General features: G+C 35.8%; 2 protein-coding genes and 1 long non-coding RNA gene across 11 annotated transcripts in view; 2 read left to right on the forward strand and 1 right to left on the reverse strand.

The window, feature by feature from the left end:
* The window catches only part of LOC141376432 (uncharacterized), a 238,186-nt gene extending 236,945 nt beyond the window's left edge, over positions 1-1,241 (reverse strand). For both annotated transcript variants that reach the window (XR_015501375.1, XR_015501374.1), the window contains exon 1: positions 921-1,241. This is a non-coding gene — a long non-coding RNA (uncharacterized LOC141376432). The remainder of the gene's footprint in view (positions 1-920) is intronic.
* On the forward strand, positions 299-14,823 carry smyd4 (SET and MYND domain containing 4). 4 transcript variants are annotated; one of them, XM_087269742.1, is made up of 10 exons: positions 299-514; positions 944-1,088; positions 2,593-2,682; positions 2,779-3,730; positions 6,530-6,790; positions 6,876-7,048; positions 9,675-9,810; positions 9,897-10,013; positions 14,408-14,531; positions 14,622-14,823. In XM_087269742.1, exons 1-10 carry the CDS (start codon positions 381-383, stop codon positions 14,746-14,748), a joined length of 2,259 nt encoding a protein of 752 aa, XP_087125868.1. In that variant the 5' UTR covers positions 299-380; the 3' UTR covers positions 14,749-14,823.
* Positions 14,824-16,607: 1,784 nt separating this feature from the next.
* Positions 16,608-18,013, forward strand: part of LOC147842155 (uncharacterized) — an 80,057-nt gene continuing 78,651 nt past the window's right edge. For all 5 annotated transcript variants that reach the window (XM_087271138.1, XM_087271136.1, XM_087271137.1 and 2 more), the window contains exon 1: positions 16,608-16,637. The gene's annotated coding sequence lies outside the window, so the exon portion shown is untranslated. The remainder of the gene's footprint in view (positions 16,638-18,013) is intronic.

Consider the following 18,013-nt stretch of genomic DNA (forward strand, 5'->3'; position numbering starts at 1 on the left):
CCAGATAACAGTTTAGAATTAAGACAAACAAACAAAAATAAAATGCATATCTAACATGAAATACCTTTCAGCAAGGTGGCCCAGGAAGGAATACTAATTAAATAAAAAAGGTGCATAATTAAAAAAATCTTACCTAAAAAGTTAATTAAAAAAATCTAAGCGTACTAAACCCACAGCCTTGTCGTGATGACCGCAATAAAACATCAAAAACATTCCAGTCTATGATGCTTTTTAATATTTTAAATTATGAGAACAGTGCTTTTATTTTGGAAATTGATAAAAGTTCCAACCGGAAGTCAAGTTGTTGTTGTGAAATTCAAAGTGTTGGAGGGCTTCGTACTTTTCGCTTGTGTGTTAACAGGTATTTGAGTGGGTTTTGAATGGATCTGCCCTGTCAAGATTGGGTTCGTCATGTCGAGCAGAAATGGGCTGAACTGAGATCTGAAGAAACTGAGCGTTTCAGCCTTCTGACTGATATAGATGCCATATTCAACTACGGGCTGTCACTAATATGGTCAGTCGGTTGCACTGTGGAGATGTTTATAAATTAATTAAAATGATGTTTGATAGCATAAAAATGAACCTCTATTTTTACGTAAATGCTGCAGGAATTACTGTTTCAGCTGTTCAATTAAAGTGACACCAATGTCAATCTAACGTTACAGTTTAGCAAGAAGTAGCATCACATGTTTCCAAGTAAGTTAAATAAATAACGTTAAATATTCCACCTTTTTTCCGGATTTGTCCATATCTCAGTCCGGAGGATCTCAACACTGTCCAAAATCTCAAAGAAGTTAATTTACTTATTAACCTCCCTATTTAGTAGTTGTGGATTCAGTTGTTCAGTGACATTCTAGCAAGTTTAGCATGTAGTAGCATTTCGTCATATGTTTCTATATAAAAATAAATATGCCACCTACGTTTTCGGATTTGTCCATATCAGTCCAGAGGATCTCAACACTCTGTCCAGAATCTCAGAGAAGTTTTCCGTCAAAAAGTCTCCTGAAACAGCTTCTGAGTTTAGACAGCAAGGCAACCTCAGCTTCAAAGTCAAGGATTACCCCGCAGCAGTGCTTCATTACTCCAAGGTACGAAAAAACGGCATATCTACTATGTATAATTTTCGTATTTATTATATCCTGAGTTGTGTTATCCTGCTTATTTATTTAGGCATGGTTAAAATCCCGTTACATCTGCTTTAAATGCATGTTTGCTATCACGTTTTGCTTTGAGTCGACGTTAATTAATTGCAATGGCACCTATCATTAATATATCGTCATAGCAACAGTTTATCAACCAATGGCGTGAGTTTGGGGCCCGAGGTTTAAGGGGCATAGACTTTTTTTTTAAATTAGGATAACTTAGTTCACCCAAAGCTGAAAATAATGTCAGCCTTTAATCACATTTAGCTTGTTTCAAACATGTCTATCTTACTATTTTCTGTTGGGCACAAAATAATATGTTTAGAAGAAAGCTGGAAACCTGTTTAAGTACACATGAAATCAAAACTAACGATATTGATTTTATTATCTAATATTGCTAGTTTTGTGTCGAACAATTGATCTGTACATGTTATTAAGAAAGAAAAAATGCCATATAAATCAAAAATTTAAATCTTAAGCACTTCCTGTTTGTTTTTAGTAAAATTCTCAGATAGCCATTGTCTGAGGTATAAGGCGTGGCTAACATACTCAACCATCCCCCTTTAATTGTCAGTTTTGACAGCGCTATGTCAACGAACAGAAATGGTGAGGAAGAGGTGTCTGTTGTCTCTAACCTATTCCTGATCTTTCCAAATGAAAATGTCTACTTTACAACATCCAATCAGCCACACCCATTTTTTTTCTCATTTAATATTCTGCTTCTCTAGAAACTGTCACAATACAAAAATAAAATGGTTGCAGCTTCAGGTTCATATGGACTTTAACATTTACTTCCATAGTGTTTGTTTTTCCTGCTATAGAAGTTAATGGTTAACGTTTTTAGCTTCTTAAATATATTTATGAAGAAACTTAGAAACACGAGGGTGAGTAAATTTTCATTTTTGGGCGCATGATTTCGTAAGGTCTAGCAAGTTTAAAGTTAAGTAGTCTGAAGCTGCGGTCACACAGCACTTTTCGCCCCGTAGACTTCCATTCATACGCACCCGAATGCGACAGATCGGAAACACCAGCTCATGCAACAAGTTTTTAAGTTCGCTGTGTTCTTAATCGAACATCAAAACATGACCTCTCTGGACAGAAATGTAAAATATGAACCAATTGCTCAATTTTTAAAATGTCTGATCATCTTGTTTAATCCCGCCCCTTTTCGCAGTGCCCTACAACAGAAACAGTCACGGTATGACTTTTATTAGACTGTACTTGTAGACCAGTATGAGATTTGATTAATATTGAAATAAGAAACCGTCCATGTTTTTAAATCCTATGAGATGAAAGCAATACTGCAAACATATTGTCAATAAAATTAGCTAATGTAGTTCAATAAACTATGATTTTTGAGTTGCACTGTTATTATTATTAATCAAATTTGATTTCGAATAACATTAGGTTTGGTGTGCATAGTATAATTTGTCTCTTTTGAATGTTTCAGGGTGTTTGCCATGCTGACAAGAATACAGATGAGCTCTCCTTGTGCTATGCTAACCGTTCTGCTGCCCTATTTTACCAAGGCCTCTACCAAGTGGGAGTCTGCTTCATGCTCTACATCAAATAATCTATATTTTTTAAGCATTCATCACACAACCGAAAAATTTAAATGAGTATTTCTTTATTTTAGGCATGTCTTGAAGACATCAGGCGTTCTCTGGAGGCCGGTTACCCAAGCCACCTGCAGGACAAACTACAAACTAGACAAACCGCCTGCCAGAATCAGCTAAGAAAAGCTGAAAAACCCAACATACCACACACAGATCATCAATTATCACCATGCCAGAAGACTGTAAACTCTACTGGTCATCTTTCAGATGGTGTATCTGTTTATTTCAGCTCGGACAAAGGTCGCCACATGTTAGTCATGGAGAATAAACCAGCTGGAGAAGTGGTGCTGGAAGATGAAGCTTACTGTTCTGTCCTTATACCAACTAACATATTTAATACAGGAACCAATAAGGCGGGAAAGACATTTGGTACTGAAGATCGACATTGTCACCACTGCCTCAGCCAGTCACTGAGTTTTGTGCCCTGTCCAAAGTGTAGTTACGCTCGATATTGTGGAGAGAGCTGTCAGAAAGATGCATGGGATCAATGGCACCAGTGGGAATGTCCAGTTGGAGCTGATCTGCTGGCCATTGGGGTTTTGGGACACTTAGCACTAAGAGTGGTCCTTAAAGCAGAACAAACTGAAGTCCAAATGGGGATTAAAAACACACAAGACCACGTGACCACTTATAAAAATGATTCACCAGTCCAGTTGAGTCTCGGAGGGGACTGTGGAAAAAGTTTAGACCATACAGACTGTTTTCATGGCAGCTCATACATGGGCATCTATAGCCTTTTACCACATGTGGCACAACACTCACCTGCTTCACGCTTCTTAATGGCCATCACCATGGCGGTGATTTACGGGAAGCTTCAAGGCGGACCTCCACCAAACAAGTGGATGTCCTTCAAAGACAAAGGAGTTAAAGGAAGCTGGCAGCCTGAGATGAGCATGCTGGGAGCCATAGCTCTGAGGCACATGATGCAGCTAAGGTGTAATGCTCAAGCAATCACAGCTGTTAGGGTCAAAGGTACGTCTGGACTCTCATTTAAAACTTTGAAAATGTAAAATCTTATTATTTTTCCCGCCAGCTTTTGTTTATTTGCTATCATTTTTAGATTTGTCAGCATTTTTGATGATTTTCACCTAAATTTAACAGCTTGCAGAATAATTTCTGCTCCGAATATACATTATGACCATAATATCAGGGTGTTTACGGGGTCTTCAAATTAAAACAGAATTTTAGGCCTTAAAAAGTCTTAAATTCATGGAAATATTGATTTGTAGGTCTTAAATCATTTTAAGCCAGTCTTAATTTTACCAGTCTTGATTTTACTCAATTTAGCAAAAATTAATCAAATCATCAACAATCTATCTCAATAAAACAAGTAACAAAGTTATATTTATAACTAATATTATAATAGCTAATATAATAATTAAGCTAATTTAATAAAAATTAGTTTAAAAAGTTCTCCATGTATTTATAGACCATATAGTTGGAAGACACTGACCTAGATAGACTGTTGCATGTGCACACATTTAGTGTATTATAGTTTTTAAAGAGCTTAGTAGTGTTAAAAAAATATATGTCTATGTATACAACTAGAGCTTGTTTGCTTGTTTGGCAGATTATGTAAAATATGTGACTAGGGAATAACTTTTTTTTTTTTTGATAGGACAAGTAAAAAAAATCCACTAGTCTAACTAGGCCATCAGAAAAATATAGCATGTAGACCTGTATAAGTCAAAATTATCATTCATAATGGTCTTAAAAAGGTCTTTAAAAGTCTTAAATTTGACCTGGTGAAAGCTGTAAAAACCCTATATATATATATAAAAGTCAAAACAGAGAAACCAAGCTTCTGCTTTTAAACAAAAAATGTGTTCATGTTTTATTAGCACTTGAATGCAAATACGTTTACAAATACACAATTGTGACAAGAAAATTGAAAAAAGTTGTATTTTCAAGATATGTAGTATGTAATACACACACACACACACACACACACACACACTATGGCTGCACAAAGTTAAAAAATAACTGACATTGCAATATTTGTTTTTCTGTGATATATATTAAGACATTTCACAAGATGACTATTTGGAAAGAATTCATATTTTTACTTTGAGATGATTTTGCAGTGCATCTGCATCAAATATACAAAATTATACAAAAAAAGAACAAATCGGATATAAATTAAAACAGTACATCATATCTTACTTCTTATTTTGAAAGATACTAATATTCAAAGTGCAATTTAAAGGCTTTACTAGGTTGTTATGTTTTATATCACTGTATGAGGGCAGCATGGTGGCTCAGTAGTTAGCACTGTCGCCTCACAGAAAGAAGGTCGCTGGTTTGAGCCTCATCTGGGTCAGTTGGCATTTCTGTGTTGAGTTTGCATGTTCTCCCCGGGTTCCCGTGGGTTTCCTCCAGGTGTTCTGGTTTCCCCCACAGTCTAAAGACGTGCGCTATAGGTGAAGGGCATCTGCTGTGTAAAACATATGCTGGGTAAGTTGGCGATTCATTCTGCTGTTGCGACCCCTGATGAAAAAAGGGACTAAACCGCAGAAATATGAATAAATGAAAACAATAGAACGAAGATAACAATTAAATAAACATCACTCTATGGAATTGCTTTTTTGGAATAGTATTGAGATACAGAAATTCTATAATTATATGTACAATAACACTGTATCATCTTCATTGTGTAAATAACCACAATTAATCTTTGTTAAAGTAGCCAACTCTATTATTTCTTCTGTCTAAATGATTTAAATTAGCTTGAAATCATACTGTCAGAGGCCTTTAAAACCCATCCAAATAAAAATCTTTTCACAGTACTAGATAACTCCACAAATCATGTGTTCTGAACTGTGATTCTTGGTTAATGGGGTATATGCCGAAGCATGCTAATAGGACTTTTAATTTGCCAGTAACCTGGGTTAAGCGCTTCCGGCGAACTGAATGCCAATGCAAAATCCGGTGCGTTTAAGGTCTGTTTTCTTTAAAAATCAGCGATCTCCACTAGCTGAGTGATATCCGATTTAAAGTGGGTCTCAAATTGTACAAGAAGCACTGCATTAAATTACATTTCCCCCGCCATGTCTTTATAATATGAGCATTTATTTTACCCCAGTATATTCAATGGAGCTTCTGAGTTAGCCTGCCGATTCTGACGGGCGCGTGCGAGTAAACAGCTTTTTGTCTCGTTTTACGATTGAGCAACTAAATAAATGCTAGTTTATTTAATTGAATGTGTTTTAATGACATTACAACATCAATGCTGTATAAGGAACCGTATAAAATGTAAAAAAGTTCACAATAACAGGTCACCGGAAGTGTATCAGCCTGGGAACAGCGCTAGCTCGGCATATACTCTATTATAATCCTAACTTAAAATTACAGATCCTTATATGTGACTTTTGCAGATTCGCACATTGCAGTATCGATGCTGAAACTATAAATTGTTCAGCCCTAATACATACACATATCATTTTGTTCAGATTGACTGGGCTGGATTATTTCACTGTGGCCATGATTAAGTAGCCAAAAGAAAGTTGTAAAGCGTTGTAAAGTTATGCAATATACTTTTTCTCTGATCGCCTTATATTTTACTTCCAGGATACCCAGAAGTCCTTAAACTCATTCAGGACATAGGGCTAGGGCTTCCCATATTGTAATTCATCGAAAACACGGATTGTCGTTAAAAAAAAAAAAAAAATCACCAGTGGCAGGGAAGCATTGTCTTTTAATTGACAAAATAGTCAATAGTGGAGAAAGAGCTAATATATTTGATTATTAAATTTGTTTTCTCATTTCTTGCAGAAGAAAGTGGCATGGCTGTTCAGTCCAGCAGTGAAGTCCGTATTGCCACAGCTATATTCCCTGTGCTCAGCCTGCTTAACCACTCCTGCAGTCCAAACACAAGCATCTCCTTCACTACAGGATTTCAGCCTGACCCACATAATCAGTTGGGCTGTTCTGAAGGTCACTTTGACCATCCCAAGGGCTCTCGGTCTGGTGTGACGGTCACTGTACGTGCTTCAAAAGACCTCACTGCAGGACAGGAGATTCTGCACTGTTATGGTATTGTGTGATCATGGAAATTTTGATTTAGTTTTGATGGAGGCTCATGTAGGTTTGCTTTTATAATGTCATTATTTCATCACAGGCCCTCACCGTAGCAGAATGGAGGTGAAGGAGCGTCAGCGCCTCCTGCTGGAGCAGTACTTTTTCCAGTGTGTCTGTCAGGCCTGTCAGAGAGATCTGTCAGAAGGAAGCCCGAATGCAAAAGAACACACAGCACCAGGGATGAAGTGTGTGAAATGTGGAAGGCCTCTTCAGGTAAACATTTTCAGAAAGGTCTAACTCAGGGGTGCCCAAACTTTTTCATGTGAAGGGCCAAAAATCAAATATCATTGAGAGCTGTAAGCCGAAGGTAAATATACCAAACTATTACATTAAAGTTGTCATGGATAATTTCCAGCTTTTTACTTAATATTTCAAAATAAATAGAAAATATTACTTTAAATCATATGACCTAATGTATGTATGTGTGTGTGTGTGTATGTGTATATATATATATATATATATATATATATATATAATTTTTTTTGTAATTATAACTTATTACAATAAAAACATAAACAATTACATTTATAACAGTAGAGTTCAGTACTGAATACACTAGTCAAGCAGAATCTGCCTTTGCTTTCATTCGCTCACTGATGTCTCTGAATTGTCTTCTATCAGTTTTTACATTTAAGATTTCAAACATTTAATGGAAACATTTAATTACAGTTAGTTTAGCTTTTAATTTACAGTTAATTAAGCTTAGCAATAAAACAAACAATCAAAATGCTATATTAAATTAGAAATGACAGTCTTTAAACCATCCCCATCATTCTCCTTCTCTTCTCAGATAGGATTGGGGGCCAAATCAAAGGTTACCATGGGCCAACTTTAGCCTGCGGGCCCTAGTTTGGGCATCTCTGGTCTAACTGATCATTTAGGCCAAGGATGTCTAAATTTTGCTCTTAAAAGAGGAAGTCCAATGTAGTTTAGCTCTAACACGTGTTTTCTAGTGAATCTAAAGCTTTGATTAGCTGATTTATTCATTCATTCATTTTCTTGTCGGCTTAGTCCTTTTATTAATCCGGGGTTGCCACAGCGGAATGAACCGCCAACTTATCCAGCAAGTTTTTACGCAGCGGATGCCCTTCCAGCCGCAACCCATCTCTGGGAAACATCCACACACACACTCATACACTACAGACAATTTAGCCTACCCAATTCACCTGTACCACATGTCTTTGGACTGTGGGGGAAACCGGAGAACCCGGAGGAAACCCACGCGAAGGCAGGGAGAACATGCAAACTCCACACAGAAACGCCTACTGAGCCGAGGTCGAACCAGCGACCTTCTTGCTGTGAGGCGACAGCACTACCTACTGCGCCACTGCCTCGCCCTTTAGATGATTTAAGCGTGTATAATTATGTTAGAAGCTAAACTTCGGTTTGAACATTTGTGGCATCTGTTAGTTGTACCTTGTTTAAACAATCTAAAATGACTAGGCAGATCCTGGATCTTTTAATCTTGATCACTGACTAATTTGACTCTTCAAACATGTTTGTAAATTAGATTAAAATATCTGGATGAAGTGATCTGAGATTGCTGCATTATACACATCTCGATAGACTATATATACAGGCTTCACACTTTCGTTTGTCAAGAGTATAGTCTTTAACAATTTATTTAGCTTTACCTTTAGAGCGGATTTTCTTCAGGATAGTATTCATGTTTTCTTTATCCCATGCAATAATGCACAACTGGATATTTAAATAAATTTAGAATTCTGATATTTGAGAAGAAGCTGCATCAAGTCACCCACACATCAGCTCTCAACATATGTATGTGTCCCTTAATTATATAATTATTCCTTCAACAATTAAATCTCTGAATGAGAACAATGGCCATGTCGAAGATCATACACTCTCAGTAATTGAACTAATCTGGGGTGGTACCTTTTTAAAGTATGTGCTTCTAGATCTTTAAAGTACATATTAGTACCTAAAGTGTAAATATTAGTCTCTAAAAATTACAAAAATGTACAACCATGGGAATATGTGTACCTTTTTACAAAGTGTGTATTACATAACAGATTTTAAATACTTTAAAAAAATGTATAAAATAAAATTAAAATAAAATTAAATTTTTTTTTATAGACCATTTTGAGGGATGTAAAACATAACAATCGTCCTAATGTATTTTCTGTATTGGATTTTGAATTTCCATAGTTTCCGAGAACCCAAAAAGGTCCAAATACTACTAAATAATGTTATGGCAGCCGTTTAAGCATTAGCATCTGATTAAATTGCATCTTGTTACAGTTATAAAGTAGTTTAGTAACAAGCAGGAAATGTTCAGGGCTAACAACATCACCACATTGAATCAAATCAAATCACTTTTATTGTCACATCATCATCAGCAGGACGTGTGCTATGATGAGTGAAAAACTTAGGTGCTGGCTCCAGACAGTGCAAAATACAGCCAGTGCAAATACAACGACGTATAAACAACAAAATACAACAGCATACTCCCCCCAAAAAATTGCAGAGTTGACAGCGATATGTACAATTAATATGTGTACCCATAGCTGTAGGCAGTATTGTTTTAAGTATGGATCAGTTAAAGTGCAGTGCATGCTACATATTGATGGTGTGCAGTAAGGGGAAATGGTCTATATATAATTTTCAATATTGTTATTTTCCCTAGTTTAATAGAGAACTCTTGGATAAAATATTCAGCATTTGGTGCAGCATATATATTCTTTCATTATCACCTTGACTTGAAATGACACAATCTAATCTGGTTATAAGAAATAATGCTGCTCGTATGAAGAACTGACCCCTGATGTACAAGCTTCAGTGTTTATATTGATGTTTTGAATGACTGTTCTATATATTTCAGTCCCATACGGATGGATACACATGCTCTTGGTCATCCTGTGGTCATCAGATCAGCAGTGCTGATGTCCAAAACAGACTTCAGGGTTTTCAGCTTCTTTTGGATGAAGCTGTTCATCTCATGGAGCAAGACAGATTGAGTACTGCCTCAATATGAATCACAATTTTTTTTGCATTAGGGTGAGATGGATATTCATAAACACACAATGTTTTCCATGTCTTGCAGATGAGGCCTTACACATCCTCCAATCAGCTTTTTCTCAGGCAAACAGTATCCTGACTGAGACTCATCCTTTCCAAGGAGAGCTAGCAGATGCTCTGGCTCGGCTGTACGCCAGCACAGGTGAGAAGAACAGCCGGATCTAACTTGTTTCATAAATGCATGGTACACCAAATTTATTTACACCTAAATGGTTCATTGTACATTTACATTTTTCATAAGTTCATTTAGCAGACACTTTTATTTGTTCTTCACTTAAAGGCAAAAAAAAAAGTTTGAAAAGGCTGAGTGAAGGTATACTGTTTTCAAACACCTCAACACCCTTGTGTATAAATGGAATGGCAGTACACCGAAAGAAAGATGTGGGTCAGATCAGGGACGTTGCTAGACATAAAGCTCTACTGGGGCACAGCACCTCCTCCTCCAAATAAAAAAAAAATATATATATATATATATATAAAAAAAATATGTGTGTGTATATATATATATATATATATATATATATATATATATATATATATATATATATATATATATATATATATATATATGTGTGTGTGTGTGTATATATATATATATATATATATATGTATATATATATATATATATATGTCAGAATTATTAGCCCCCCTAAATTATTAGACCGCTTGTTTATTTTTTCCCCAATTTCTGTTTAACGGGGAGCAGATTTTTTTCAGCACATTTCTAATCATAATAATTTTATTAACTCATTTCTAATAAACTATAATTTGTTCTGTAGATTATCGAGAAAAAATATAGCTTGAAGGGGCTAATAATTTTGTCCCTAAAATGGTTCATAAAAAATTCAAATCTGCTTTTATTCTAGCCAAAATAAAAACAAATAAGACTTTCTTCAGAAGAAAAAATATTATCAGACATAGTGTGAAAATTTCCTTGCTCTGTTAAACATTATTTGGAAAATATTTTAAAAAGAAGAAAAAAATCAAAGGGGGCTAATAATTCTGACTTCAACTGTGTATATATATATATATATATACACTCCTATAAAGATACATTTTCAGCTATCTATAATTTTCTTATTTTTTTAAACTGTCTTGCCTTTTATTTTATTTTAGTCTGCTTGAGTTAGGTTCTAATAATTCTTTATTTAAGTAAGTTTTAATTTTTTGCTTTTTTGCATTAAAAATATTTCTAATAATTCTGAGAGTAATTATTAAATAATTCTAATGATTATACATGTTTTTATTTAAACAACTAAATTTATAAACAAAATACTCATAAATAAATACAAATTATCCATGTAAATACAGTATTGTAATCAGTAAAATGCACTTATGTTACTTAATAGAAAAATGTAGCAAATAAATAAAATCTATTTTTCAACAGTATAAATTGAGACCTTACAAAAGAAAACAGATTTTAACTAGGACATTTAATGTTCCATGACATCTAAACAATGTAACCCCCCTGTCTTGAACAACAAAAACAGAATATTAAGAATAATTAAAAAATTACACAATCAAAACCTCATTAGGCACTTGTGACCCTCATCAAAATCTCGCTCCAACCACAAAACCAAATTATGCAAACCTGGATTATCACACCACACGCACTGACCTGTGCTGTTTTATATATAATCTAAAACTAAAAAATATATAATTATAAATAAATAGCAGTACTATTGTTATTATTCATTCATTCATTTTCTTGTTAGCTTAGTCCCTTTATTAATCCGGGGTCACCACAGCGGAATGAACCGCCCTATTGTTATTATACAATTGTTATTCTAAATAAAATAACAGAAATTAATCCTGAATGTATCTGGAAAACAATCTAAAAGACACAACTGGAGTGATGCTAAGATAATTTAAGTAATCTTTTGCATGGATATTAATTTTATTAGAATGAAGTTCTATAGACAGTTCAACAGAATACAAAAAAAATACCAATTCTGCTTCATACCAAAATAATCTATCAGAAGCCATGCAGTATAAATAAGATCACCATCATATTAGTTAAACTTTGGTTTGTTGACTTGCAAAACTCACTGCATGCCGGTTTCAAAATGCATGATACTTTTTCGGCGTGCATGTTCGATGGGTGTGAGGCGCGCGGTATGTTTTTTTTCTGCGCACATGCTCCGTTTGCTTTTTGATTGAACTACATTGCTTTCAGCAGCGTTGGTTCGGTTGCACATAGTGAACAACATCTTTACTCTGAGATTACCACTCTTAATAAATACACTTGCATATAATGTAAATCGTATATCAAAGCATTTACTGGGGCACTGGTGATTTTTTTTTTTTTATTGGGGCACGTGCCGTCGTGCCCCAGTAAATGGGGTCCAGCGATGCCCCTGGGTCAGACACTCAATCAGTTTTTGATACATAAATTTTATTGGAAGATCCTTGTTTTTGGAACGAATTTGATATCATTAGTAGCTTAATTTTTATGCATTTTTGTTGCTCAATTATTTATAGAATAAACAAGAAGATTAAAGAGCCCATATTATGGGTTTTTGAAAATTCCCCTCCATGTAGTGTGTAACACAGCTCTAAGTGAAGTGAAGTATCCAGCTAAGGCTTAAATCTGTTAGTGTACAGTGTTTAAAACTGTTGATTCATCTATAAAAGAGTCGACTCATAGTGCTTCAAACGAGTCGCCTTGATACCGATTCATTATGTGTTTCGCCATGACGTACGAACGAAACCAAGTTATTCACGTGCACGCGCAAACCCGGGAGATTTCAAACCTGAGGCCCCGCCCTCTGACGCAGAAACCCAGACACACACACACCCACAAACACACACACACCCACATGCTGGTCGATTGAAGTCACACTGCAGATGGATATATTGAGTCTCTACCCAAAGATGAAACCTCAGCATTATAGCCAAGCAGTTGGAAACTACTGGAAACTTCTGGAAACTACATGCTACAAAGAATACTTCATCAGCGTTTGTTAAAGGAAGGATCAGTAAAGAGTAACTTACTGATGGACGTCAGGATGGATTTTTCTTTCTCCATTTCTCAAGTGTAAGTACGTGCGATTAAAGTTGCCTCGTTGACTCTAGCTTGCAAATGTATTTAGTTGTGATTTGTTACTTGTAACCGCGTGTACTGTATCAGGTTAACTGGCTATATTCTCTTATCGCGTGCAAAGTCACGTTAAAAACGCGACGCGTGCTGCTTTGTTAACGGAGCTCCGTGGACGAGGAGTAGTGTGTGTGTCTGTGTGTGCGTGTGCGTGCGCTGTCGTCCGGAGGTGTGTGTGTGTGCGTGTGCGTGCGTTGTCGTCCGGAGCAGGGTTAAGTGCGTGTGTATGTGTGTGCAATATGTGTGTGTCTGTGTGCAATATGTGTGTGTGTGTGTGTGTGTCTGTGAAAAGAGCAGAGTGAGAAGCTAGGAGATCTCCTCAACTGTTTTTGGAGTTTTTGCTCAATAAAATAGTCAGTCGTCTGTATTTTCAAGTCCATAGTCTGTATTTACATTGACCCACTGGCAGCTAAAATCCACGCCTACACTATCGAGCGTGTATGAACTGTGATTACTTTTATATTGCTGATTAGCTGTTTGGCATTTCACTCTGACTGAAGGCAGTCGACCAATCGCAAGACTGTCATTGGTCCAATCAGCGCAGATTAGCTTCGTGCTAAGGAGGGGTTTGAGAACAAATGAATCACTGGACGATTCATACAGGAGTCGCTGGGATAATTAGGTAAAAATAAATGCAGATTATAAGACCACGAAAGTGTTTTTTGACCTTGCATGCACATTAAACTGTTGTTGGAGACCCTTACAACCAAGATATGACCCTATTTCATGTATAATATGGGCTCTTTAAATAAATGTGAATGACGTGAATGAAGTGTGTTCAAAACAAGACTCAGTACCATGCCTCTGCGGCCAGATCAGAAGGCCAATTTTATATACCGAGAAGACCACACCATCTTTGTTGTCTATTTGCCGTGGACAGACAAATTGGTGCCATTGGTGTGTATACTTTTATAAAAAATATGTGGTGTAATGATATGCGCTTCTCATCTAGTATATGACCCCCTCAGAGTCTTTGAAATCTTTTTGCGAGCGGATATATTAATTTTAATTTGTGTTCGGAAGATAAACAAAGGTGTCTCAAGAGTTTGAAATGACGTAAGCTTAAGTAAATAACAACATAATTTTAACTGTTTGGGTTATTTTAAGGTAAAATTAAGGGGTACTGTAGGTTTAGGGATAACACCTAGTTATTAATCCCTTTATATGATGTCGTTTATACTTGCAGAGTAAGTGCATGCAAAACGGGACTTACAGGCTACAGAGTTTAAAGTAGGGAGACAAACTAATCCAAATATTTGATTTGACTATAATTGGTTGAAACTCAAGGTTTGCACGTTAAGCTTAATTTACTTTTAATCGAATTGACTCACTCTGTGATTTCAAGAGCCTCTAGATCTATAAAATGTCCCACTGACAGGCGTTTACCCCTAAACATAGGTATAATTTTAATAAAAGTTTTCTAAATGTTTTTCTAACAGGTGAATGGAGTCTGGCTGCATCTCATCTGAAGCGCAGTCTTGATGCCATTCAGGCTCAGTTTGGAGAGGACAGCATTGAGCTTGGTCGACAGCTTTTTAAATTAGCTCAGCTACATTTTAACGGGTAATAGTTTAACACGTCAAGCTCTTTCTGATGAGATTTCAGCACCAATTTCTTTTTACTCCAGCATCACTTTTTTTTCTTTGACAGAAGGGATGGTGTTGCGTCTCTCTCTGTGATTCCCAGAGCCCGAAGGCTGCTCTCTCTCCACTGCGGCCCTCGCTGTGAAGAACTGCAGGAACTGAGTGAAATGGAGCACTGTCTTCAAGGGCTGCTATGAAACAATGACAGAAAACTGACAAGCTTCTTTTTCTGATATACTGTGTGTAAAGTAGGATTAAAAACCATAAATAAACCATAAAACCATAAATAAACTGTGTGATGTGCTATTTTATTAAAGTTCTTGGTGCCCAAGCTATATATATATATATACATTTTTTTAAATAGTTTAAATTATTTTATTAAGACAGTAAGGTCTGACTTTGCTTTGACAAGTCTTGTCACTTAACAGAAATAATGTACATCTGAATGGCCATGGAATTTGGAAAGAAAGCTTTCCTGCAGGACTACCAGAGTTCATCAAGATTCTTTGGATTCATCTTCAACGTCTTCTCCATCTTACCTCAGACATGCTCAATAATGTTCATGTCTGGTGACTGGGCTGGCCAATCCTGGAGCACCTTGACCTTCTTTGCTTTCAGGAACTTTGATGTGGAGGCTGAAGTATGAGAAGGAGCGCTATCCTGCTGAAGAATTTGCCCTCTTCTGTGGTTTGTAATGTAATGGGCAGCACAAATGTCTTGATACCTCAGGCTGTTGATGTTGCTATTCACTCTGTAGATCTCTCGCACGCCCCCATATTGAATGTAACCCCCAAACCATGATTTTTTTCTTCACCAAACTTGACTGTTTTCTGTGAGAATCTTGGGTCCATGCAGGTTCCAATAGGTCTTCTGCAGTATTGGGATGCAGTTCAACAGATGATTTATGATAAAAATCTACCTTCTGCCGCTTTTGCTAATGATCAACTAGAAGTCAAGTGTCAAGTTATTTGTTGCTTCTACAACTGGGATCGACGACAAGACTTTGTGTTATATATATATATATATATATATATATATATATATATATATATATATATATATAACACGAAGTCTTGTCGTCATATATATATATATATATATATATATATATATATATATATATATATATATATATATATATATATATATATATATATATGAAAAAGAAAGAAGATTATTATGTAAGAAAAAAATATGTAAAATGTTCAATTAAAATGATCAATGACATATTGTAATTACAATATTTTTAATGATTTTATCTATTAAAATGTGTATTAAACAACATTAACACATGTAAATGGGAGATTCAATTTAAAAAAAAAAATGTCCCTGTCCTTTCTCAATAATTTCAGTATCACAATATAAATAGATATACAGGAATTTCACGTAAAAAGTTAATATTTGGGGTCATTTTAGCTTGACAACAGTTTGCTGGGCCACTAGATGGCGGTCTTTGACAAACATCATGAATGAAATGCGTGTGAGACGTGAAGCGGATTACCAACATTAATGTCACTCACTGGAATAAATAAGATTACTTTTGTTTTAATGTATAACTCTTGTCTGCTCAGAAACAGTACAATTGAATGAATCCCACACACGTTTATGTATATTGCCTTGAAAATTTCATAAGCTTTCACTTAATAGACTTCTCTGTCAGCAATGATTTGTCAATAGAAAAGATACACATTTATTCATCCTTAGACCATCTAAAATGGTCACTTTTGGTCAAACGATTTTTGTAGCTGTGATCCTTTCTTATTAATGCAAGCCTGCTAGGTACCAACCAGGGTGCGAATTACAGGGAGGGGGGTCTGACCCCCAATTAATGCTTGATCTCCCCTGAAGCACATCAAAAAATGGTGTACAGGGGTCTGCCCTTTAACAGTTAAGAAATAGTTTGCTCTGATCTGTATCTTAAATAATATAAATTATTAAAATAATAGATAACTTAAATATACATCTGATTACCCCTATAATGGTTCATACCATCGTGAATGCAAGTTTACACTGCAAATATTAGTAGTTGAGGTTTGAATTGCAGTTTATGGTTTGAAACGGCAAATCTACAGCATCAACAGACAGCGTAAGTTTTCACAAAACATATTTCTCGTAAAATAGGCATTTGTAGGTGTCCGTAAAACTAGATAGTTTGTATTTTATTATACTCTTGCTCGCACAAATAAGTTAAAAAGTAAAATTAAAGTGGTCATGGTCGTCCGTTAATTGGTGCAGGAATGCAAACCTACACTGTGTAACGTTATTTAATGTCAAATGTCATTGAGAACCACTCAATATCTCTCAACACACTAAAGACATAATAACAAGTTTGATTAATAAATTAGATGTAATTGAATTAAATATATAAATTTGGTTAATTGAGGCATATATTACCGTACATAATCGAAAATCTTGACCCCCCTCAACAGTCAATGTAGTATTCGCACCCTGCTACTTAACCAGTCAAACAATACGTTGAGGTTGTAAACATCGTTTGTGAGGCTGTGGATCTTGGATAATAATGCTGTGAATAATTTTCAGTTTCCTGCACACATTGATTGTTTTGCTTCACAGGAGCCACGGATGTTCATTTGTTTGGTCTGTGGTCCAACGTTAAGTTAACGTTACATGTATTTTTTTTCTTCTTGATTTTCCAATAGATGTTGACTTGTATTATATGAATCTCTAAGGACCACTATTTCAGCTAATAATCCTCAGTTGTACTCGATAAAGCAAACAAAACAAAAAAAGATCACATAGGCCTATGTTGGATTGTCTGAGGGTAAGTAAATTAAAAGCAATATTTTTGTAGGGTGTAAACAGTTTGGAGAAAACAGTATATGCTGTTAAAGTCGGTTCTTAAAGTACATGCAACTTATAATTACTTTAATAAAGCTGAGACATTACTTTAGCAATATTTCTTACTTACTATTTCTTACTTCTGTTGCCTCACATTAAGAAGGTCACTGGTTTGAGCCTCGGCTGGTTCATTTGGCATTTCTGTGTGGAGTTTGCATGTTCTCTTTGGGTTTCCTCCGGGTGCTCCGGGCTCCCCTACATTCATGCGCTATAGGTGAATTGGGTAAGCTAAATTGTCTGTAGTGTACAGTATGTGTGTGAATGAGAGTGTATGAGTGTTTCTCAGTGATGGATTGCAGCTGGAAAGGCATCCACTGTGTAAAACATGTGCTGGATAAGTTGGCGGTTCATTCCACTGTAGCGACCCCTGATTAAGCCTAAAGAAAATGAATGAATGAAGTATTTTAGCAGCAGATAAATCTACTCCTCTCTTGCAGGTTTGTTCAATAATCCAGTAGAGGCCATTGATGCCATTGACAGGTTGGGTTGCTAATGGACTCGTAATAGAGCATAACCCACGGGACCATCTCTGTGCACAAGAAATGAAACCCACTTCTCTAAACTTCACCTTTAAAACCAATGACAGCCTGTAAAGGAGAACCG

The sequence above is a fragment of the Danio rerio genome, chromosome 10 (genome assembly GCF_052040795.2).
Source record: "Danio rerio strain M-AB ecotype USA chromosome 10, GRCz13ab, whole genome shotgun sequence".
Taxonomy (NCBI): Eukaryota; Metazoa; Chordata; class Actinopteri; order Cypriniformes; family Danionidae; genus Danio; species Danio rerio.

Coding starts and splice junctions, on each gene's coding strand:
- smyd4 (XM_087269742.1), top strand. CDS start 381: ATGGATCTGCCCTGTCAAGATTGGGTTCGTCATGTCGAGCAGAAATGG. Junction 1,089..2,592: donor CAGTGCTTCATTACTCCAAG/GTACGAAAAAAC, acceptor TGAATGTTTCAG/GGTGTTTGCCATGCTGACAA. Junction 2,683..2,778: donor TTTACCAAGGCCTCTACCAA/GTGGGAGTCTGC, acceptor TCTTTATTTTAG/GCATGTCTTGAAGACATCAG.